The sequence below is a fragment of the Schistocerca cancellata genome, chromosome 1, assembly GCF_023864275.1.
Source record: "Schistocerca cancellata isolate TAMUIC-IGC-003103 chromosome 1, iqSchCanc2.1, whole genome shotgun sequence".
NCBI classification, from domain to species: Eukaryota; Metazoa; Arthropoda; class Insecta; order Orthoptera; family Acrididae; genus Schistocerca; species Schistocerca cancellata.
In genome coordinates this window covers 574,822,545-574,847,431 of record NC_064626.1, presented here as the reverse complement: position 1 = coordinate 574,847,431, position 24,887 = coordinate 574,822,545, and the positions used below count along the sequence as shown (strand labels likewise).

The window sequence follows — 24,887 nt, the reverse complement described above, 5'->3', positions numbered from 1 at the left end:
GGGGGTCTTCCAGTCTCTAATTTTACCCTAACACTGAGAGAATGCTCTGTGACTCCCATCAGCATAGAGATAGATAGTAGATTAAGCACTATGCTCAAAGTGTTAGAAATATGTAGAGCGCTGTCTGATATACTTTGATGATGGATGTGTTCGAGAATTAACAATGCATGGGCGTACTGCACAGTCATCTATCCACATTTGCAATGATACTTGCCAAGTGGGGGAGGGGGTGGTTTAGCTATGATACTGAAATTGAGAAACATGCTTTCACATCATTGGTCTGTGTTGAAATTACTGTAAAATTGGTAAAATTGTTCACACAATCAACTGTAATTCTTATTATTTCAGTACATTTGGGATGTCTTTTCCATCCCATCCGCCCACTGGTACGATATTGGTTAGCACATAATGATTGATTGACATCGCTTGTTTGAGTTGGAGAAAGAATTTTGGTGGAGGCACAACACCTTCTGGGGATGGACAGCACCGAAACAGTGATCATGTACATGACTCCAATATGGGGAATCAGTCGAAACTGAATGCCGAGCCATCACCTATTCGGTCAATGTGACAGATGAGTTTAAATGTAGTTTGGAAACCCACGCCAAAGCCGTTAAACTCTTTCAGTTTCCTTATGTTGTAACTGTCTTTTATTTAAAATCATCCATTGTGTGCGGCATGTTATGGTCGGTGCATTACAACATGATTTACAATGTGCGACATCTAGTTTTCTGCGAGAGGCAATGGATCAGTGCATGTTAATGTCAGTTTAGAACCTCACACAGACCTCGAAGCCGTGGCGGACAAACAAAATATATGACAGTGTACAAAGTGTGTTACAGCAGAAAAAACAATGTTTCAAACAACGACACAGGGTCACAGGGAGCGTTTCTTGCGAGTTACTGTATAGTCTGTGGGCTACGGGCATCCTCCTACAGTACAGGTGATGAAACTGGTCTGTGCAGTGGATCAATACCGGTATATTTAAAAGGATCATCACATTTGATCGGTGCTGGCATGCATGTGGTGTTTGATTTTGTTATATGGAAGGAGAGAGATGCGGTAAAAATCTTATCGAGTTCTCTAGTGTATGATGTTAGTGGAGCTTTAAAAAAATGGTTCAAATGGCTCTGAGCACTATGGGACTTAACATCTATGGTCATCAGTCCCCTAGAACTTAGAACTACTTAAACCTAACTAACCGAAGGACATCACACACATCCATGCCCGAGGCAGGATTCGAACCTGCGACCGTAGCAGTCACGCGGCTCCGGACTGAGCGCCTAGAACCGCTACACCACCGCGGCCGGCGGAGCTTTAATAGTTCGTAAGTTTTCTCTGGTGGATGGAACAGAATAACGATGATAGAATGTTGGGGTGATAGACGTGAATGGACCCTAAGGGACGCGTGTCTGTAGTACCTGCTTGTAGTTTGGAGAAGCACCACAATGCAGTAGCAAAATCAACGTCCTTCCCCCAGTTCCTGTACCGTCTTTTATACAACCTCATGTTGCAGGAGCAGGCTTCGTTTCTGTCGAATGGTCCAAACACAGTTCTGTAACAGTAACTCAGCTTCACCTGTTTCTACATGGGTTGCCGAAGGTGGTAGACGCAGCTTTCTCCAACTTCTACTCAGTTCTGACATTGGAACAATCACATGAACAAAGATGTAGGGACGGTAGCACAGAGTCTGTGGGGAAGTTGCAAGATACCTAGGGGCTACCTAAAACCATGTTGGAATTTTACTGTAGCAGATAGGTTCGAGTAAAGTGGCTCGTTTCGAGATATGAGACTGCCAGAAATATGATATGGCATCGAGACAGAATGAGTTGCAAATGCTGGAGAAATATGTAGTGGCGCCGACGTGAGAGGGTTGCAAATACCTGTTTCATACCATGCTCCTTAGCTGAATCACTTTCAAAATTGGATAATTTTATTACGAGCGTGCACCGTCGGCAACGTGTAACCGCACTGCTGGTGTGATAATATACACTCTGGCGATCACCGACTATATTCAGTGTCATGGTATTTGTCTGGAAAAAACACGTCATTCGTAGGTAATGCCATATGTGGATTTATAAAGCCGGTATAGCTTGTGACAGTGACATACAGTAGTTGTTGGGATCGGTTTTTTTTAACATATGAGACGATTATGCCTATCTTTCTAAGACACAGTGGTATCACTCTCAAGAAAAACTTATGAGACATGTCCACCCATAGTTGATTTTCGGTCAGTATTATTTCGTATCACAGGCAATGAGTGATTGACAAAGTATTATACTTAGTAGTAATACGGGATGCGTGATGAGTTCGCCTTGAGCATCAGGCTTATAAAGTATGTGTTTATGTTCTGACATATGTCCATTCGAAAGGAAGGTATGGATTTGTCATCGAGTACTGTGATAGCAAAAGGAAGAGTACGTCAAGTCATAAGAATGGTACTGATATTACTATTTCCAGAGCCACAGCCATCAACAGGGTGTATTTCCGATACTTCGCTCATTGTTGAATGTCGTTCAACTGAGACCATGATCGTAACATTTAGTTGCAAGTACAGAGATAAAATATATATGCGACCGATTTCTTAGGATGATGATTCTACTTGTGTGTGCTCGGCCTGCAGCACCAGTGACCTTTGAGGTGGTGATTCACATTTCCCATTAATGGTAGGAGCTGTCAGAATGGAGAGGCCTGTTGGAGTGTAGGAATGTAGATGAATTAACCGTGTTGTCCTCTAGATGACCGAATAGCGAACTAATACTTAGTATGTGTTGGATAGCTTTCGTGATCGAGTGGAAATTAGAGAAGATAGAATATGGAGGCGAGTTTGCGCTGGACCATTATTCCCTCCCATGTAAATTGTTCGGTTGACTGCTTCTGCACATTTCGCGCTTTTATTTAGTTGAGAGAAGATCGATTGTGGTGTGTGCATCTAGCATGTGGAAGACACGTTTGCCGATTCTCTAGACATGAGAAACACCTTAGCTCACCTTGTAAATTATAGGGATGATTTGGAATCTGCCACATCACCGACAGCGGTATTCACGAGTGGAAATATCAGTTTTCTCTATCATTTTCGAGTTTCCGAGTAAATGTCTTCGCAGATGTGATAAGTTTGTAGTTAGTCAGTGGTTTACAGCATGCCTCACCTAGCTAAAGTTTTGGGTTTCTAGAGAAATAATTTCCACGATAAATGATGACAGTCAAAACAGTTGCAGGATTGTGGTGGATTCTTGACAAAGGTTTTGGTATATATAAATATACCTTCATCAGAAGTACTTCTGATGAAGGAATATTTATATATACCGAAACCTTGGTCAAGAATTTTAATAAGTCTTTATCTTTTAATAAATCTTTATCCTGCAACTGTTTTGGCTGTCATTACAGGGTTATTACAAATGATTGAAGCGATTTCACAGCTCTACAATAACTTTATTATTTGAGATATTTTCACAATGCTTTGCACACACATACAAAAACTCAAAAAGTTTTTTTAGACATTCACAAATGTTCGATATGTGCCCCTTTAGTGATTCGGTAGACATCAAGCCGATAATCAAGTTCCTCCCACACTCGGCGCAGCATGTCCCCATCAATGAGTTCGAAAGCATCGTTGATGTGAGCTCGCAGTTCTGGCACGTTTCTTTGTAGAGGAGGTTTAAACATTGAATCTTTCACATAACCCCACAGAAAGAAATCGCATGGGGTTAAGTCGGGAGAGCGTGGAGGCCATGACATGAATTGCTGATCATGATCTCCACCACGACCGATCCATCGGTTTTCCAATCTCCTGTTTAAGAAATGCCGAACATCATGATGGAAGTGCGGTGGAGCACCATCCTGTTGAAAGATGAAGTCGGCGCTGTCGGTCTCCAGTTGTGGCATGAGCCAATTTACCAGCATGTCCAGATACAAGTGTCTTGTAACGTTTTTTTCGCAGAAGAAAAAGGGGCCGTAAACTTTAAACCGTGAGACTGCACAAAACACGTTAACTTTTGGTGAATTGCGAATTTGCTGCACGAATGCGTGAGGACTCTCTACCGCCCAGATTCGCACATTGTGTCTGTTCACTTCACCATTAAGAAAAAATGTTGCTTCATCACTGAAAACAAGTTTCGCACTGAACGCATCCTCCTCCAAGAGCTGTTGCAACCGCGCCGAAAATTCAAAGCGTTTGACTTTGTCATCGGGTGTCAGAGTTTGTACTAATTGTAAACGGTAAGGCTTCTGCTTTAGCCTTTTCCGTAAAATTTTCCAAACCATCGGCTGTGGTACGTTTAGCTCCAAAAAATGGTTCAAATGGCTCTGAGCACTATGGGACTCAACTGCTGTGGTCATCAGTCCCCCAGAACTTAGAACTACTTAAATCTAACTAACCTAAGGACACCACACACACCCATGCCCGAGGCAGGATTCGAACCTGCGACCGTAGCAGCAGCGCGGCTCCGGACTGGAGCGCCTAGAACCGCACGGGCACCGCGGCCGGCTGTTTAGCTCCCTGCTTGCTTTATTCGTCGACTTCCGCGGGCTACGCGTGATACTTGCCCGCACGCGTTCAACCGTTTCTTCGCTCACTGCAGGCCGACCCGTTGATTTCCCCTTACAGAGGCATCCAGAAGCTTTAAACTGCGCATATCATCGCCGAATGGAGTTAGCAGTTGGTGGATCTTTGTTGAACTTCGTCCTGAAGTGTCGTTGCACTGTTATGACTGACTGATGTGAGTGCATTTCAAGCAATACATACGCTTTCTCGGCTCCTGTCGCCATTTTGTCTCACTGCGCTCTCGAGCGCTCTGGCGGCAGAAACCTGAAGTACGGCTTTAGCCGAACAAAACTTAATGAGTTTTTCTACGTATCTGTAGTGTGTCGTGACCATATGTCAATGAATGGAACTACAGTGATGAAATCGCTTCAATCATTGGTAATAGCCCTGTATTTACCGTGAAGAATTTCAACAGTTGCTGTTTCACCCATGTTTAAAATCTTGAAATAATTTCCAGTCTATATCTTCAGAATTACATCACATGAGTGGTACCTCTTTGCAAGCGATATTGATATATGTTTGATACTGAGAAGTACCGCGAAAATGGTATGATATTCTAGCAACCAATGCGAAATTAGATATGTTCTTGTAAACCCAGAGTCTGGAGATGGGTGTAGAAAAGCGATCAAGCAATCAAGCAGGTCCGGACAAGAAACAGTAACATGTTTGTGCCGAGGGGGGAAACGAGGCCAAATTTGTAGAACAGTTCTGAGAGTGACTTCGATCCACTGAGGGCACTCTGGTCACATGTTGGGGATGGATGCCAGCCTGACCTTACAGTAAGTATCTACTGCGGTGAGTATATGTACTGTGCTGTCTGTTTTCGTGGTATATGTATGAATGATGTAAAAGGGCTGACTTTTTATGGCTCTGGATACGAATTATATATTTACAAGATCGATACAGTACGCAGTGATATATTGATGGGTTGGAGTTGGTTTCATGTTCTAATATTCAATCTCATGTTCTCGGTGGGAGAGCAGTGAAATTGAGTTAGAGTCTTTCCGTTTTTGGCGATATGTAGCGTAGTTTGTAAGGTTTAATTGCCAGTGCAGTATGGCGATCTGTCTAAAATAACCACTTAAAGTCTGGTCTGCAGAAAGAAAAAAAAGGTGGACGGTGCTTCCACACCGGCGGCATCAGTAATTCAGAGGGTAAATTCGATAAGAGCTTATTATACTGCTCCATTCATTTCACAAGACATCCTTTGTGCTGGGATATAGGAGTCTCTGCATAGCGGTAATAACGTTTGTGTATGTTAAAGCAGGAAGGGTAAGATGTGATGGACCAGGTGCCACGTTAGGATCATCAGGAGAAATGCATTAGGCGTTGTTCCGCGCTATTTTCGTAAACAGGTTCTGTTAGGACAAGAATTTCCATGTGGACAAGCTGAGACATCATAAAAGCTCCTACAAAAGCGACCGTTAACTATTTCTGGGACACTATAAAATTTCCGTCTGCCCCTCGTGGTCTCGCGGTAGCGTTCTCGCTTCCCGAGCACGGGGTCCCGGGTTCGATTCTCGGCGGGGTCAGGGATTTTTCCTGCCTCGAGATGACTGGGTGTTGTGTCGTCTTCATCATCATCATTCATCCCCATTACGGTCGGAGGAAGGCAACGGCAAACCACCTCCATTAGGACCTTGCCTAGTAAGGCGGTGGGGGTCTCCCGCATCGTTCCCCTACGCTCTGTAAAGAAGCATGGGACTTCATTTCCATTTCCATAAAATTTCCGAGAGGTCGACTTGGCTCTTATTTTACATAGCCATTTGCCATCAGAATAACACTGAGAACCTTTTAGATGGTGAGTGGTCATGCAGACGTTTTGCAGCGAGGTGTCAGTCACATTGGGGAAGGTAAGCACAGCTGGACGCAGCTTGTATGTTCCGTTAGGATCGCTAGGGAGAAAACAGCGTGTGGTATTCTGGCACAGATTTCTATAGCGCGATCTGTGACGTCAGTATCCATAGGTATAGTGTCAGCAACGGTAAATACACATGCTACCCAGAGGCGTTTCATGTATGGGATCGGTGTGAGCGCGCCTTGGAGTTCTGTGGCGAGGTGGACAGGGGTGTGTGCTGTACCTCATGTGATCGGTGAGGATGTGACGGCAGAGGAGGAGTCCTACGGAATCGGGCCGCTGCAAGCAGCCTGGTTGCTGCAGCCCTAACCCGCTAGCCTGAGGGAGGTTGGCCCATGGATGCCAGAGCGATGCTGTGGCGGCTGCGATGGAGGTGGCGTTGGGGCCGGGGGCAGCGGCGGCTGCGGCTGCGGTGGGGGCGGCAGTGGCGTTGGGTGTCGAGTGGCGGGATGTGTTTTTTATTAGTGATCTTTAGTTTAAACTGTATTCCATCGATTTCATGACAAAGAGGATGCTGCAAATTAAAAAGCTACCCATACATGTGAAAAATACTGATTTAATTAATTTGCATAAATTTTTATATCAACATGGTGTTAGCGGTACAGCAGTTAAGGGGAGGGTGTGCGTGAGTGGGTGACATGGAGCAGAACAGCAGGTTAAGTGCATAACACTAGGTTAATTTGCATAATCTTTATGTAAAACGCAGTACATATGCTTAAGGTTGTCGGTGAGAAAGAATGCGCCAGAAGTGACGTTCAAAAGCATGTGAAATACGAAAAGTGTACCAGAAAGTGGTGAGAGAACATAACTAATTACTTAATTTGGTATCAAATGCAGTAGAATAGTTTAAGGCAGGGCTTCACAACATACATGCTCGCGGAGCAAGTTGTGAGCAGCAAGGTGCGAGCACGGAGCAGCGCGAGCACGCTACCCCCACTACCGGACCAAAGCGGAAAGTGGGGAGAGTCACACAACAGCTGCCGCCAGTCAATGTAAATCCGCGGCCACCTTGCAGGGATATCACTCACGAATTATTACTGCGACAAATGAAACAAATAAAGGAGAATGTACACGTGCCACATAATTTTATTAGCTTAGTGTATGCCTCTACATTTGTATTAATTTGTGAACTTGCATGGGGGCTTAATTAAATAAAAAAAATGCAAATATTTTTAGTAGCTGTATGTCCGATTACGCAAGTCTCGTAAACGGCTGGCCCTCACTAGTATTATTACGCAATCTGACTGCTTAGAATGACAACAAGAATGTAAGAAAATTTCTGTTAGCACAATTAATTAATTAAGTCCCCAGCAACTATAAAACCTACGAAACAACAAACACTAGTGTAGCTGTTCTGTATGTGGTAGTACGACTCAATGCACATCTGGCACGGTTCTTCTTCAACAAGACAAGAATTTTTAAATACCAATTATACTGACGTGATAAAAGAAAATTAGAAATACTATAATTGCGCAACAAAACCAGAATTACACTCTAATACAAGAACACACGCCAGATGCTTTGTTGACTGAACCTGTAATGACACATTATTCAGGTCACTGAAAGAATAAAAGAATAAAAGAAAATACCTCCATATATATTGACGAAATGCACTCTGACCATTACAATATCTCCATTAGAACAACATCTGCTATCTCTCCCATCAAACCACTGCATAAAACATGGAACAACACTCTCCACTACCACATCTCACTCTGACTTCACGACAAGCAGTGTCCACCACAACTTCTCGGCAAGAACTGCCTGCCGCTACGTCTCAATAATCACTGCCAGTGGAGGCGGCGGAACAATACTCTCTGGCGCGATCTTTGGCGCTGTGGCTCAGTGTAGCCACCTTTCATATGCCCTTCCTCCACGGGCTAGAATTTGATGGTATTTTTGCCAGCATTGGTGGTGAAAATACCACCAAATTCGTCAAAAAAATACAGACAAAAATAAAAGATAATATTAATACGTAAATATCATATAACTAGATAAAATTTTGGCTTTGCACTGACCTTTCAATAGCCTAATATATAAAATACACTAAGCAATACAAATTCTTTCATACATGTGACTTTACATAATAGTTTACACAAGTATTATGTGGTTAAACAGTTCAATCAATAGCGTCAGCAATGACGAATATGTACAGGTGAGAGTCTCATAAGTTTTCACAAACAGTAATACACAAAAAATCAGTTTATACAAATATTCACATAAAATGTTTTCACAACAAGTGGTTGACAGTTCCAGCAGTAGCACCTAGCAATGTTGAGTAGGTGCAGACACCATCAGGTGACATCATTTCAGTAGAAACAGTCCATCAGTGGCACCCAGCATTGTGGAACAGGTGCAGACTCCAACAGGTGACATCATTTCAGTAGAAGCAGTCCATCAGTGGCACCCAGCATTGTGGAACAGGTGCAGACTCCATCAGGTGACATCATTTCAGTAGAAGCAGTCCATCAGTGGCACCCAGCAATGTTGAGTAGGTGCAGACACCATCAGGTGACATCATTTCAGTAGAAGCAGTTCATCAGTGGCACCCAGCAATGTGGAACAGGTGCAGACTCCAACAGGTGACATCATTTCAGTAGAAGCAGTCCATCAGTGGCACCCAACATTGTGGAGTAGGTGCAGACTCCAACAGGTGACATCATTTCAGTAAAAGCAGTCCATCAGTGGCACCCAGCAATGTGGAACAGGTGCAAACAGCAACAGGTGACATCATCTCAGTAGAAGCAGTTCATCAGTGGCACCCAGCATTGTGGAACAGGTGCAGACTCCAACAGGTGACATCATTTCAGTAGAAGCAGTCCATCAGTGGCACCCAGCAATGTTGAGTAGGTGCAGACACCGATAGGTGACATCATTTCAGTAGAAGCAGTCCATCAGTGGCACCCAGCAATGTTGAGTAGGTGCAGACACCATCAGGTGGCATCATTTCAGTAGAAGCAGTCCATCAATGGCACCCAGCAATGTTGAGTAGGTGCAGACAGCAGTCCATAATATTCACTATCACTGATCACACTGTTCATCAGCGTTTATTAGCAGAAAGTAAACATGTCCTATTGGCACCAATCATGTAGAAAAAGTACAAGTAACAGTCCATAATATTCACTATCACTGATCACACTGTTCATCAGCAGAAATTAAACATTTCCTAGTGGCACCAATCATTTAGAAAAAGTACAAGTAACAGTCCATAATATTTACTATCACTGATCACACAGTTCATCAGCAGAAATTAAACATGTCCTAGTGCCACCAATCATGTAGAAAAGTACAAGTAACAGTCCATAATATTTACTATCACTGATCACACAGTTCATCAGCAGAAATTAAACATTTCTAAGTGTCACACATCATGTTGAAAAGTGCAGGCAACAGTTCATAATATTCACCATCACTACTCAGACAGTTCAAGCATGAACAATAGTTTGAATACACATACAAATGCTTTTACAATGCTCTTACACTAAACATACAAATTCTAATAAACACACAAATGATATCAGATAATTGTCATATTGCTATTATAAATACACAAACATCAGTAAACCTATAATATTTATGGGTGTCAGTGCAAGCCACTACAAACAAATAAAATAATATTTAGGAGATAGGTGGGTAGGATTAGGAAAGGAAAACACACAAAACGCACTCACTCATCTTTCATCCACATTAAGTACTACTGTGTAATTGAATAGTGTTAACTGTGTAAATTCAATTCTGTCAAAATTTTATGTTCAACTTGTGTATCAAGTAGTAGTGGCAGCAATGTATAACAGTCAATAATAGTTAAGTCAGCGTCATAGTCATCATGTCAAGACCAATGTTTGCCAAGCCAGATCAAAATGTACGGTTGCTGAACAACTGTCAGTGTGCCAAGATATGCAACTTCCTCTCTCCAAAAAAAAGTACATACTGCTTAGTGATTTAACAAAGTGTGTGTAGACAATCTTCCTTCCATTATAGTGTTCTAGTCTGCTATCTTCATCCTCCTTGTTCCATATAGACCAACAAAAAAAAAATATGCACCTCACTTATTTTACCTCTTATACACTAAAACTCCAATCAACTTCATATAATCTCAATACCTCAATAATACCTCTTCAATACGTCGATACATATAAACCTTATTGCCAGTATCATTTCACTTCCATAACAACTCTTTCCTCTAGTCAGTCTCCTCGAATAAGTACAGATAAAATCCTAATGCAAACCTCATCATCCCATACAATCCAAAGACACACTGTCAACACACAACCTCTGTGTAATCCATCTGACCAAAATCTTCTACTCATTATGAATTATAAACAAAGAATGCATACATGACCTCTAACAGACTTAGTTCGAATAACTCTCAGTAATTAAGTACGATTACGGAGTGTGAATGATCCTAATTTTTCACAGTGTGGACACCACTTCAAGAATTATGGCAAACAGAAGCAAACATGTGGAGTATTTCTTGTGTCAAGTGTCACTTCCTATTTCAGTTGCTCACGAAAAATGCAGTGTAATAACTGTCAATGGTCTAAACCTAGTTTTGGTATGTCATATCGTTAGCTTCCTTCCTATTAGCATAAATTTATACAGCTTCCATAAAACCTCCAGCTCATGTGACTTCTGTGATGTTTCTTGTACTAAAGTCGCTCGTCGAATTACTGCAGTTCATTTTCTTATGTTAAAATATAAAGCACTGAGCGTAAGCAAAACAAGCAATAGCGAGTAAATATACCAGTAGTGAACAGAATGTCAACAAGTGGATGCAGCACAATTCTTACAACGAGGCTCTGCCAAGCGAACAATCTGTAATTAATATAATAGTGTGACCTAAACTCTATGTTCATACACAGTATATCAGCATTTCTATATACCAAATTAAAGTATAGTTATGACAACAACCACAAATGTGTAAATGTGCAATCCATACACATAGCAGTAAACATATATCTTACGTACTAAACAGGTCATTAGCATCGTATCAGCGTAAGCAAATAAATGTTCATATGTAATCTTAATAAGTAAACATGAAGGCGCAAGCAGATAAATCACAAATCATAACTTACATACCTAACCACATCAGCACAATTAATCAGGTGACAATTATAATTTAAATAAATAAGCACAGCAGGCACATAATTAAAAAATATGACATCAGTGAAAAAGCAGTCCAGTCAAGCGATGCATAATATACACAAGTTACAACCCAGTTCATTAATAATCATTGTCAAAATCAGTTAACGTACGCAAGCACGTCGTTTCACAAGTAAATTCATAGAACATGAAATTAGTACAAAGTATGAATCACGTAATCGCGAGCAGCAATTATGTCTAAAGTACGTACCTAAGTGGAAATATGTTACCTGAAAATGAACTCAATTAATAGTTACCTTTTTTTTTAGTTTATTAGTTTCTTCTTGGAAATTACATTCTTCCTGAAAATTTCTCGATAGCAAGTCGTCTTAACGTCGGACACGCACAGAATTTACCTGAAGTTCTTAAATATTTTATAGAACCGTATCCTGAAAAATACTGAATGTTAATAACATAATTCATCAAGTCACTATAGCTTTATACTGATTTTATTCGGAGAAAGACTGTGTATTTGTTTACGGCTGTCAGTGCATTCGCACCGAGCGCTCGATCAGCTGTAGGCGCGTGACGTAGAAAGCAATTGTTTGCGGTCAACGACTGCCCTGTGCGGCGCGCAGACTTGACTGTTGCTTTGAGTATATGCCACAGCCAAAACACAGCGCGGTATCCTTTGTACATCTAGCTGTTAGTTTCTCACAAGTATGTCATTCCACAAAAATTTTAACGTTTGATATATGATGTATTCCCTTAGAGCATCGAGATTTAAGAGTTTCTACTTCAACAGTGTTATCATGAATAATTTTGCGAATTCTATATGGACCGTTATAAAGCAGAAAAAATTTGCGACACAAGCCTTTTCCTTTGTGAGACAATCGATGAGACTTAATTAACACTTTTTGACCAACTGACAAGATTTTTAAACGACCAGGACGCTTAGCTGATTTCTCTCTTCTAGCAGCCGCAGATGCAATATTTTGTAGAGCCAGGTTGACAACTTCAGAATGCCGCAGTTTCCGTGAAGGCAGAAAAGGAACGATTTCAGAAATGCGATTTGTCGGTGCTTTGTTTTTTAATATCAGTATAGGCGGTAAAGAAGTTGAGTCATTAGGAAGTTCATTCAGAATGTTTTGAAAAATATGAAGATACTGATCCCACGTTCTGTGATTCTGATGACAATAAAGACGACACAATTTATTGATTTCCTTCATCCATCTCTCTGAAGCGTTAGATTGAGGGTGAAAAAGTGAAATGAAGATTGGTTTAATTTTACGACGCCGTAGAGTACGAAGCCAAATTTTAGAACGAAACTGTGATCCATTATCTGATATAACCTTATCAACATGACCAACTTCTTTAAGAAAATGGTTAATGAAAGCATTAGATACTGAACGAGCTGTTGCTTTGCGTAACGGTGTAAAACACACATATTTTGATGTCAACTCCACTGCTACGAAAATGTACGCAAAACCATTAGTAGATCGAACCACTGGACCGAACAAATCAACTGCAGCCATGTCCTTTAATTTTGCTGGAATGATAGGAAACAACGGTGCTCTGTGAGAAACTGTTGGCGGCTTAGCCTTTTGACATAATTTGCATTTGGCAAGAACAGATCGAATACGTTTTTCCATATTACTGAAGTAGCAATTTTCTCGCAATTTATGAAAGCATTTTCTGGGACCAAAGTGTGCATAACTGAAATGCGTATACCAAATCAGCTTATTAACCCACTCATCAGGAATACAAACTAACCAAACAGAGTTGTCGACCGATTTTCGTTTAAAAAGAACTTTCCAGATAGATCGCAAAAACGAGGTGTGACCAAATTGCCCAATCTAACAAAGCGTCTAAGAAAATTACAGACACCAAGGAAACTACGAACATCACGTTTTGTAGTAGGAACAGCATAATTACGAATAGCGTCTAATTTCTCTGGATCAGGAAGAATACCTTCTATAGAAATAATGTGACCAACAATTTTCACTGTGGACTACCAAATTCAGATTTTTCTAAGTTCACTGTAATGCCAACTCTTGCAAAAATACGTAATAATGAATCCAAAATTTTGTTGTGCTCACTCCAAGAATGTTTAGCAATAAGAATATCGTCAACATATGAAGTAATATTGTCACGAAGATGAACAGGTAAAATTTCGTTTAAACTACAAATGAATGCTGCAGAAAATATAGTAAGTCCAAACGGTAAATTCCAAAGTCACTTTTGGGTAAAATAGTCATATCCGGTTTTTCTTTACCTACTGTCTAGATAGATTGATAGTTGAAGAGTTGTTTCGAAAGATGCAAAGAATAGTAAAAGAGTAGGTAGCAGTGCAGAAAACTAAAAGGGAAATAGCACCACTACAGCTCGGGGCCCTATGCTCGCTACGGCACATATTCACTTAGAGTAGTGAATCCCCTGAGGACATTAATAGCTGCACATAAATTTCAGTTTGTGACTTAGTGGCAAATTTGGCGGAAGTGCGTACATAAATTGATCTAACCATGAACATGGATGTATGTCATTCTTAGAATTGCGGAAGATCTTAAATTTCCGAACAATCAAAAAGTGTTTATAGTCAAAGTTTTCGCCTCGTGGCGACATAGACCTACCGCGTCTGTCCCAGTCCCAATGTCGATTATTGTTAAATTCACGCGCCTGGCGCTCTCTTGTTGCATCCCGTAAATGAAACAAATTATTTTCTTCAAACCCCTCTGGTATCTGTGATTCTAAATTTCTTGTGCCGTCTTTTCCTACGATTTCGCCTTCAATCTGTTTGACTTGCTTTTTTAATGCCTCAAATTCCCTTTTCACGCGTTCATTAAATTTTCCTTGATTTTCAACATGCTTATTTATGTTCTGGTACTCTTCGGTTTCTGCAAATGGCAATGGTGCTGTATCATCTGAATCTCTGTCCCCATTTAAACTAAGATTTGTCAATTTATCTGAAATCTCCTCCACTCTTTCCGATAGGTCACCTATTTGTTCTTTCTGTTTATTTACGTCTTCCGTAAGTGTCGCGACTCGGGTTTCGGTATGGTCACATTTAGTAGTTAACTGTTCACACTGTTGTGTTAGGTTATTTATTCTGTCATTTGGTACGGATTCCTCGATTCTTTCAAGTATTTCTTCCTTATCGTGTACACATTGTAAATTTAATTCTGAAAATTTCTGTACTATCACACGATCTCTTTCCTCCTGTTCTCTATCTTGTTCTGTTTGTCTAATCTCTACTGCAATTAATCTATTATTGTAAGAATTCAAAATCGGTTGTACTTCTTCTCCGATTTCTTTCTTTAATTCATCTTTCATATTTTTGAAACATGTCCCTATTCGTGAATCTAACTGTGTTTCCAAAGTTCCCATCTCTGTTTTAATTGTTCCAATCTCTGTTTTTAATTCAGATCCAAACCGTGTTTCCATTGTTCCCATTTGTGATCCCAGTGAGTCTAACCGTTTTTCCATTGTGCCCCTATCTGTTTTTAATTCAGATCGTAACTGTGATCCCAAATTTAATATTGCACTCATCAACTGCTCCATATCAGCCGGTTCGAAATTCTTTTTGCCCCTAACATTTCCCACAAAACTAACTTCCTTCTGCATAGCCATAAAGCTATCTGTGTTCGGTACTATTCCAGAATCTTCTATCGTTAATATCGTATTCTGTGAATTTTCTGAATGAGAAAAATTTTGAAATGGTTCCGGACTATTTTCCCGACTTATTACATTGTTTTCCACATCATTATTCATCACACTGTTCTCCTGTGTTGGCGAGTTCGCCATGTCAACAATTTCGTTGTTCTGACTATTCATCAATTTCGCCTTTTTCATCGACCGCGTAATCATTTACAAAATATACAAAACTCGTCACTATATGAAAATTACACACAATGACATTTTCTCATCAACAATACCATTCACTCGAAATGTTTCCCTCAAACACGATTCGAACAATTGAAATAATTGCACTAAATTGTCAAACGCATATACAAGGCAATAAATCAAATTCTGAGAAAAAATACCATTATAAGAATGACAATTACCAAATCTACACATGCAATATAAACTACAATTACTAAACTACAAATTACTACAACAATACTACTGTCTACTATTTTTACAATCAGAATAATTCTAAGGGACGATCCTGGCAGGGTCGCCACGTGCATGGGGGCTTAATTAAATAAAAAAATGCAAATATTTTTAGTAGCTGTATGTCCGATTACGCAAGTCTCGTAAACGGCTGGCCCTCACTAGTGTTATTACGCAATCTGACTGCTTAGAATGACAACAAGAATGTAAGAAAATTTCTGTTAGCACAATTAATTAATTAAGTCCCCAGCAACTATAAAACCTACGAAACAACAAACACTAGTGTAGCTGTTCTGTATGTGGTAGTACGACTCAACGTACATCTGGCACGGTTCTTCTTCAACAAGACAAGAATTTTTAAATACCAATTATACTGACGTGATAAAAGAAAATTAGAAATACTATAATTGCGCAACAAAACCAGAATTACACTCTAATACAAGAACACACGCCAGATGCTTTGTTGACTGAACCTGTAATGACACATTATTCAGGTCACTGAAAGAATAAAAGAATAAAAGAAAGTACCTCCATATATATTGACGAAATGCACTCTGACCATTACAATATCTCCATTAGAACAACATCTGCTATCTCTCCCATCAAACCACTGCATAAAACATGGAACAACACTCTCCACTACCACATCTCACTCTGACTTCACGACAAGCAGTGTCCACCACAACTTCTCGGCAAGAACTGCCTGCCGCTACGTCTCAATAATCACTGCCAGTGGAGGCGGCGAAACAATACTCTCTGGCGCGATCTTTGGCGCTGTGGCTCAGTGTAGCCACCTTTCAAACTGTTACACAATAAAAGGTGTCATTGAAGTGTGGGATTCTCGGTTATCTTGTACTTTTTGTCCTTTACAATTGCGTTTATGTTCGAAGTAATTGTTCTTGTGCATTGTAGGCGCAGCGTTCAGTTTAAATTTCGATCAAACAATGCGTTTCTCAGGCGCGTCTTTTTACATTTTATTGTAGAGAACAGTTGTTCACAAACATACGTGGAACCGAACATTGATATTATTGTAGCCGCCAGTTTGTGCAAACGAGGAAATCTATCCTGAGAGAAGTGTCTGTAGAATTAGAAAATGTTTTTCTTGTTCTGAAATTTGTCTCTATTCTCTGTCACACTGCAGGTCAATAATTTCTAGTTGCAGCTCAGGACGAATCTTTTCTATATTTGCTGAATATGAAGAGGCGAACAGATCAAAATCTCTGTCTAGTGCTGTCAGATCTTGAAAATGTTGATCAAATTCTTCCTTAAAGGCAACTAAACTATGTGAATGACGTTCACAGTCTTTGTGAACATCTTTCATGGATGATAATTTAGGAAAATGAGCTAGATTTCCTGTTTCCAGCTGACTCACACAAAGTGTCAATTTCATTTTAAAAGCTCGTATTCGATCTATGAAATGAGTAATTAGCAGATTTTTACCTTGTAGTGAAATGTTCAAAGCATTCAGATAGCTAGTTAAATCTGCTTAGAACGCGAGATCACATTTCCATGAAGGCTTTTTCAATTCAGGAACAGACATGTTATTTATTTCCATGAACACATTTATCTCATCTAATAGGCAAAAAAATCGATTTAGTAATTTGCCACGACTGAGGGACGATAAATGGTTTGGACAAGAAGAGAATAGAAGCTTTCGAAATGTGGTGCTACAGAAGAATGCTGAAGATTAGATGGGTAGATCACGTAACTAATGAGGAAGTATTGAATAGGATTGGGGAGAAGTGAAGTTTGTGGCACAACTTGACCAGAAGAAAGGATCGGTTGGTAGGACATATTCTGAGGCATCAAGGGATCACCAATTTAGTATTGGAGGGCAGCGTGGAGGGTAAAAATCGTAGAGGGAGACCAAGAGATGAATACACTAAGCAGATTCAGAAGGATGTAGGTTGCAGAGATGAAGATGCTTGCACAGGATAGAGTAGCATGGAGAGCTGCATCAAACCAGTCTCAGGACTGAAGACCACAACAACAACAACAAGCCGACTTCGCTGTAATAAGGCAGGCTACCATACTGGCTTTCTGCACCCTCAAGAAAGCTTTTAAATTGCCTGTGTTGTAGTCCACGCTTCCTTATATAATTGGTTGTACGAACAACAACAGCCATCACTTTTTTTAGAGTGATACTCGTTGCACATAAGTTTTCCTGGTGGATCACACAGTGAACGCCCCTTATTTCATTCAGCACGGTCAGTTTTTGCATTTTCTCCTTCAATAGCGCAACGAAACCTGATTTTTTCCCTGCATTCGGCATGGTCAGTTTTTGCATTTTCTCCTTCAACAGCGCAACGAAACCTGATATTTTCTCTGTCATCGCTGGTGCACCGTTTGTAGACACTGAAACTAACGAATTCCACGACAATCCTATATTTTCAACACTACTTAATATATCACCTCCGGTTGTAGTGTTCTTCTTGGCTACTACATCGAGGAGCTCTTCCCTCACCTGAAGATCTCTATTAACACCTCTAATAAATATGGCAAGCTGTGTTGTTCCAGTGATAACAACACTTTCGTCCAGAGCTGGAAAATACGCCATAAAATCTTTGCAGATATTTGCAAGCTGGCTCTGGACGTCGTCTGCCATGACCTGTATGCGACGCATAATGGTCATGTTAGATAATGGCACAATCCGAAACTGTTCAACTTGAGATGGACACATATGTTCCGCTGCAACTACCAAACATTCTTTTATTAAATCGCCATCAGTGAAGGGGTGCAGGGATTTTGATGAAAGCAAAGCAGTTTTGTAACTCACTCTGAGAGCTGCCTCAGTTGATTTTTCTTCGTCGTCCAGATCTTCTTCGGGTAGCTTCCTTTTAAGTTTAATAACTTCCTGTGCACGATCTGGTCCATCACATTTTCCACTTCCGTAGTCTTTCACGTGGTACGACATATAATGTCGCTGCAAATTAAATTTCCTGAAAGAATTCAGCGTTTTGTGACATACTAAACATTTTGCAACACCATCTGTGAACAGATACAATTCCTCCCAATGGGGGTTGAACTGCGAAAGCATGGTTGGGGTTACACAACGGCGACTTGACATGATTCTTAACCAGCACAATGACTGTTAGAGCTGGTCGTAGTGCTTTAAACGTTACACAGTCGACACGAATTCAATAGGCACGCTGCGGCTCTATTTAAACGTGTGCGCGCATTTCCCCTCCCTCCTCTCCCTCCCTACTCTGTGACCTTGCACCTGCTCGCGAGCACGTACCTGAGCAGACGCGAGTACTCGCGCTCAAAACCATCCAGTTGTTAAGCCCTGGTTTAAGGAAATGGGGGTGACATGGATTGGTTTGGTTGGTTTGGTTGTTTGGGGAAGGAGACCAGACAGCGTGGTCATCGGTCTCATCGAATTAGGAAAGGATGGGGAAGGAAGTCGGCCATGCCCTTTCAGAGGAACCATGCCGGGATTTGCCTGGAGTGATTTAGGGAAATCATGGGGGTGACATGGAAAACCACTTAATAGAACAGTAGGTGAAGTGCCGACAAAGGGTCAAACTTTAGGTTAAGAGACCCAGAGTACAGTGCCGAACACTAGGTTATGCAACATGTTTACTCCATGTAATTACTTCTTACAAGACCTGCATGTTTCCAAACAGCAGAGAATGATGAGCATGAGAAATCCAACCCCCACAAACTGATTTTTTAGAAATGAACAATACACCCTCGAATTTCCTGTCATGAGGGGAAATGACCACCAGACCGCCATCTTGGGTTATGTCATGGAAGGGACGACAGCGCCTTCTGGTGGTGGTACTGTGTACTACTCCCAGACCTGGTGGAGAACACACTGTTTCCCACCATTTTTTCCCACCCGACTCCGCCATCTTCGATTACATCACAAAACAGATGACAGTGCCCTCTGGTGGCAGTACTGTATGCTAGGCCATTTCGACTCTGGACCTCATGGGGAATGCACTGTTTCCCGCCATCTTGGTTAATAGTAATTGCATCATCAGCTGATGTCATGACCCATGACCGCCATCTTGAATTACGTCACGGATGAGAGCACCCTCTGGTGGGAGTACTGTGTACTAGGTCAGTTGAAGTCCAGACCTCATGGTGAACACACTGGATGGCTGTACTGCATCAAATTGTTTAAATGAAGACTGGTGCATGCAAAATAAAGACTTATGTCCAGCACAGGCTGGGTCCTCTCCCTGCCATTTCCTAGGACAAGGTGGTAGTTGGGTGAATTCAGTTAGTGGAGGTAGCCCAAGTGCCCTTTCTTTCTCGCCATTTTCTTAATTTATTAGAGATAGCCCAAGTGACCTTTCTTTACTGCCAAAATTCAAACTTCGCGCAAATCCCTAGGAAGAGGTGGCAGTCAGATGACATGGGCTAGTGGAGGTAGCCCAACTGCCCTTTCGTTCCCGCCATTTTTCTTACGTTAGTAGAGACTGCATTATCCTGATGGAATTTGAACTTCCCGCCATTTTCTGGGGGAGAGGGTTAGATTATTGGAGGTAGCTCAATTGTCCTATCTCCCCACCAAAATTCAAACTTCCCGCCAAAATTCGCCATCTTGGAATACGTCACTTTTGGGGGGCCCTGTGAGGTAGTGTCTCCCTGGGGTGGGGGTGACGTCATAGCCGCCATCTTGGATAATGTTTCGAGATGGAACTTTTGGGGCACCCTGTGGGGCAGAATACCCGTTGTCCCAATACTAACGCCTGGAGTACAATCTGGGGCCTACTCTAAAGAACAAAAAAAAAAAAAAAAGAAACAAGCAAGTAAGTTTTTATTTTACAAAGTTGCTTTTATTCACATATTTTTAACCTTGTTATTATATTACACTTCTTAATAAGTTTTTGTGGATAGAACAAGTTAGTTTTTCAATGTTGTTGAGTTGTAGTGAAATCAGAGTCCAGGCGGCAGATCCTGCAGGGGACGTAAAATAGGTTGAATAATAATTGCATTTATTGACAGCAGATATAGTTCTAGCCTGATGTTCAATGTCTATACTCTGCAGTGGACATTCATAAGCCATATCTGTAAAGTTGATTCCATCTCTTCTGCGCACAAAATTGTGGAGCACACAACATGCTTTGATTGTTCTGTCGCAGAAATCGATGGTAAAATCAAGAAGTCTATGGAAAATACGCCATTTGTTCACCAATATGCCAAATGTGCATTCAACCATGCGACAAGTAGTTGTATGCCTACAGTTGAGAATTTTCTTTAATGGGGTTATCGTTCTTTTTAGCAAATGAGCGCAAAATGTGCTGCGAAAAACCAAAAGCTTCATCAGCAACCAAACAAAAAGACATTGGTTTGCCTTCTGGATCGTTAGGCAATGTTCGTTGGTTCGGTATGTTCAGAGTGTTACACTGCAGCTTTTTGCCCGTATTCGAATTTTCATAAAAACTGAAGAATCGCGTGCTGTTACATTTGCACCAACATCTATAAAGACGAATTGCGTGGACCAATGCGATCAACACCACAGAAAGGAATTTTTTATAATTAAAAAATTCTGAGCCAGAACTTTGAGGTTGTATTATTCGAATATGTTTTCCGTCTATAGCACCTATTATGTTGGGGAAATGGGTATTTTTATAGAACATTCCAGCAATGTGCAACCACTCTTCTACAAATTTCTGTGGCATAACCATAGGTTGCAAAACATTCCATATTTCATTGCATGTTGCTTTCACTATTTTGCGGATAGTGCTAGCACCAATAAAGTAGTTGTATGAAAGATCGTTGAAATTGATCCAGTTGCTAGATACCTGAAAAGAAGCTATAATAATTTACGAAGTTCCATAAATGCTTTAAAGTGATTGAATTGTAATAGTTTTCATGTTTATTTCTAGAAAATAAATTAAAATCTGCAACAATGTCAAACGTTTCAGTTGATTTTCTTTGTTTCCTAGGAACGATGGTGCAACGAAGATGGAAAAATCTAAGGACATGCTTTGCAAGAGAATTAAGTGAGCAAAAATCGGTCAAGTCAGGACAACCAGCCGGAAAGCGCCGAAAGTACAAATTTTACGATCAACTTTTATTTCTTCTACCAACCGTAGAAGTATGTGAAACAAGTGGAAATGCTGAACCACTAGTAAGCAATGAGAAACCTGAGGAAACAGAGGACGTTCGAAGGCCACCTATTGTTCGTTCTCCGCATACCTCTTCCAATCCAAATAATAAGAAGAAGAAGAGTTATGAAGAAACTTTACTCGACATACTTCGAGAGAAGAAAGAAACTGCTTCATTAATGGATTACCCTACAACACATTTCGCATTGTCTCTTGTACCTATGGTGAAAGCAGTATCCACACACCGAATTATCGATGCACAAATTGAGATTCTTCAGGTAATAATACGTTTCCAGAACACGTGTCTACCAAATGACCCGTGATAGTTTCAGTGGTGGCGTTCGGTATTCTAGCTTCTCCAACCCTGCGTGAGTGTTTACTGCAACATCTATGTCTGATAATCAACCTGCCGGCCGGAGTGGCCTAGCGGTTCTAGGCGCTTCAGTCTGGAACCGCGCGACCGCTACGGTCGCAGGTTCGAATCCTGCCTCGGGCATGGATGTGTGTGATGTCCTTATGTTAGTTAGGTTTAAGTAGTTCTAAGTCTTAGGGGACTGATGACCTCCGATGTTAAGTCCCATAGGCCTCAGAGCCATTTGAACCATAATCAACCTACCCCTGCAAATAGCTTCTTCTCATGATTGCAACAGAGTAAACTCATACCTGACTAATTTTTCTGTGCCGTCAGATGGATCAGAAACTACGTACGATGTCACTACACGCAACAGTGTTTAAGCCTTTACCTGCACTTATTTACTGCCGTTTCACTGAGTTGCTTTGGACATGTTTTATACAAAATGTAACGATTACTGTTATTAAGGTTTTCTCAAATAATGAATAATATCAAACTAAATGAAAAATTTGTAATTTCATACAACTTACCTTAATATAACACCGAGCCTCTCTTCTGTTGGAATCGCCAGTTGCGTATTTGTATTTTAGTAGGTAACGGCAGGTCCCAGAATTGTGACTAACTCGTCAAATGACGTTACACTCAAGGGGAAATAGCTGAAGAATTTCTCTGGGTAACATTCTAGCTCTTGAAATATTAAAGTGAATTTCCCTTTATTTAGTCTTTCAGACATAAGCGGATGAATCCAGTACTTCCTTTTCCGTTGTTTTGTCCTTCGTCGAATGATAAGAGCACAAACCACTGCAGTCTCAAAACATCTCATCTCTGTATACTGGTCGACTGCACTACAAAAATCCTTGAAAATGGCTCCGCTGTCAGGAAACAGTTGCTCATCGTGAGCAAGCTGTCAAAAACCGAAGCAACAGGAAAGCAACAAAGACGAAATGACTGCGCGGCAGTTAAGTCTCCCGTGTGTGCCCGCTCTAAGATACTACGCACTGTTGACCTCACATGAACTATATCTACGTCTGGTGTTGGGTCATACAAAACTAGGATATCGGGAATCGCACCAAAATGTGAACATATTTTGGATAATAGGCTAATACATCGATGCCACAGAGTAATAAGGCAGGTTGTGGATTTACACAAAAAACTGAGTGTATGACTATTGAAGCAGAAACAAACAGAAGAAATGAGCAAATGTGCAGTTGGGCACTTTCATACGTCTTTCACTCCCAGATCTACCACGTAGAACAATTATAGCTAAAGTTTAAGCGAATAGTTGTCCATGCACAACGTGTGTGGATTGCGATTGCTCAAAAAATTTACGTATGTGTGTGTGGGAGGGAGGCTGCTCGACTCGTGTGTGCCACCCCGTTTCGCGAAGCGCCTGGTAACGCGAGCGGATTCCCCGCGCCACACTGGTCTGCCCCGCGTTCAGGTATTGCTTCTTTCTTCTCTCACCGCACGCTGTACAGTCCGGGTATTGTATGCGACGTGTGTAGGAGTTAAACTGTTTTCTGCACACCACATGTGTACTAGACTGAAGAAATGCCGCAACATGACATGGCAAGGGCTCGACTATTGTCCGAAGTAGTGCTGGAGGGAATTGACACCATGAATACTACAGGGCTGTCCATAAATACGTAAGATTATGAGGGAGTGGAGATCTCTTCTGAACATCACGTTGCAAGGCATCCCAGATATGCTCAATAATGTTCATGTCTGGGGAGTTTGGTGGGCAGCGGAAGTGTTTTAACTCAGAAGAGTGTTTTTGGAGTCACTCTGTAGCAATTCTGGACGTGTGGGGTGTCGCATTGTCCTGTTAGAATTGCCAAGTCTGTCGGAATGCTCATTGAACATGAATGGATGCAGGTGAACTGACAGAATGCTAACGTGCGTGTCACCCGTCAGAGTCCCATCTAGACGTATCAGGGGTCCCACATCACTCCAACTGCATACGTCTCACACCATTACAGGGTCTCCACCAGCTTAAACAGTCCCCTGTTGACATGCAGGGTCCATGGATTCAAGAGGTAGTCTCCATTCCCGTAGACGCCCATTTACTCGATACAATCTGAGCACTATGGGACTTAACTTCTGAGGTCATCAGTCCCCTAGAACTTAGAACTACTTAAACCTAACTAACCTAAGGACAGCACACACATCCATGCCCGAGGCAGGATTCGAACCTGCGACCGTACGGTCGCGCGGGCCCAGACTGTAGGGCCTAGAACCGCTCGGCTACCCCGGCCGGTTTTGTCGTGCAGTCGTGAAGGATACACGAGTGGGTCTTCAGCTCCGAAAGCCCATATCGATGATATTTCGTTGAATGGTTTCCACGCTGACACTTGTTGATGGCCCAGCTTTGAAACTGCCGGCTCTTGGTAAGGTTTCCAAAACGTTGAAACTTGGCGTGTGGAATATTGACTTGTCCCTGGAGAGAGTTGCCATGGTCAGACTGATCCTGATAGTGCAGCGTGTATTGAGGTAAGTTGTCATGTTTACAACTTGTGTTGGTTTCGTTGATTTGATTTTAAAAGTTTTTATAGTGTTGTTGTTTCGCCTTTTGTAGCAGTCATTATTGCAGAGCACGATGGTGTGAAGTTGGGCGCTTCATTTTTAAATGTGTGATCAAGATGGATCTTTACAAATAAAGGTCATAAACATGATTGTTCGCGGACTCATTTACAGACTTTATCTTCAATTGGTAGGGCACTTCGCTTATGTGGAACAGTGAAGTGGCGCACCACAGTAGTTAGTTATTTTATTTAAGGGTGCTTGATCTTAAGTACTGAGCTGGGTACGGTCGCGCTACCTTACTCGACTTGGTCTTCATAGCGCCCTAGGGTCAGTTGTGCTAAAGCCTGTCCGGTGTTT

The 24,887-nt window shown here is 41.4% G+C and overlaps 1 protein-coding gene across 1 annotated transcript; it reads left to right on the top strand.

Annotated features, from left to right (window-relative positions):
• Positions 1 to 21,498: 21,498 nt before the first annotated feature.
• On the top strand, positions 21,499 to 21,978 carry LOC126088181 (uncharacterized). Its single transcript, XM_049906343.1, has one exon. The coding sequence runs from the start codon at positions 21,499 to 21,501 to the stop codon at positions 21,976 to 21,978; it is 480 nt and encodes a 159-aa protein (XP_049762300.1).
• The last annotated feature ends 2,909 nt before the right edge of the window (positions 21,979 to 24,887 follow it).

Coding starts and splice junctions, on each gene's coding strand:
- LOC126088181 (XM_049906343.1), top strand. CDS start 21,499: ATGGTGCAACGAAGATGGAAAAATCTAAGGACATGCTTTGCAAGAGAA.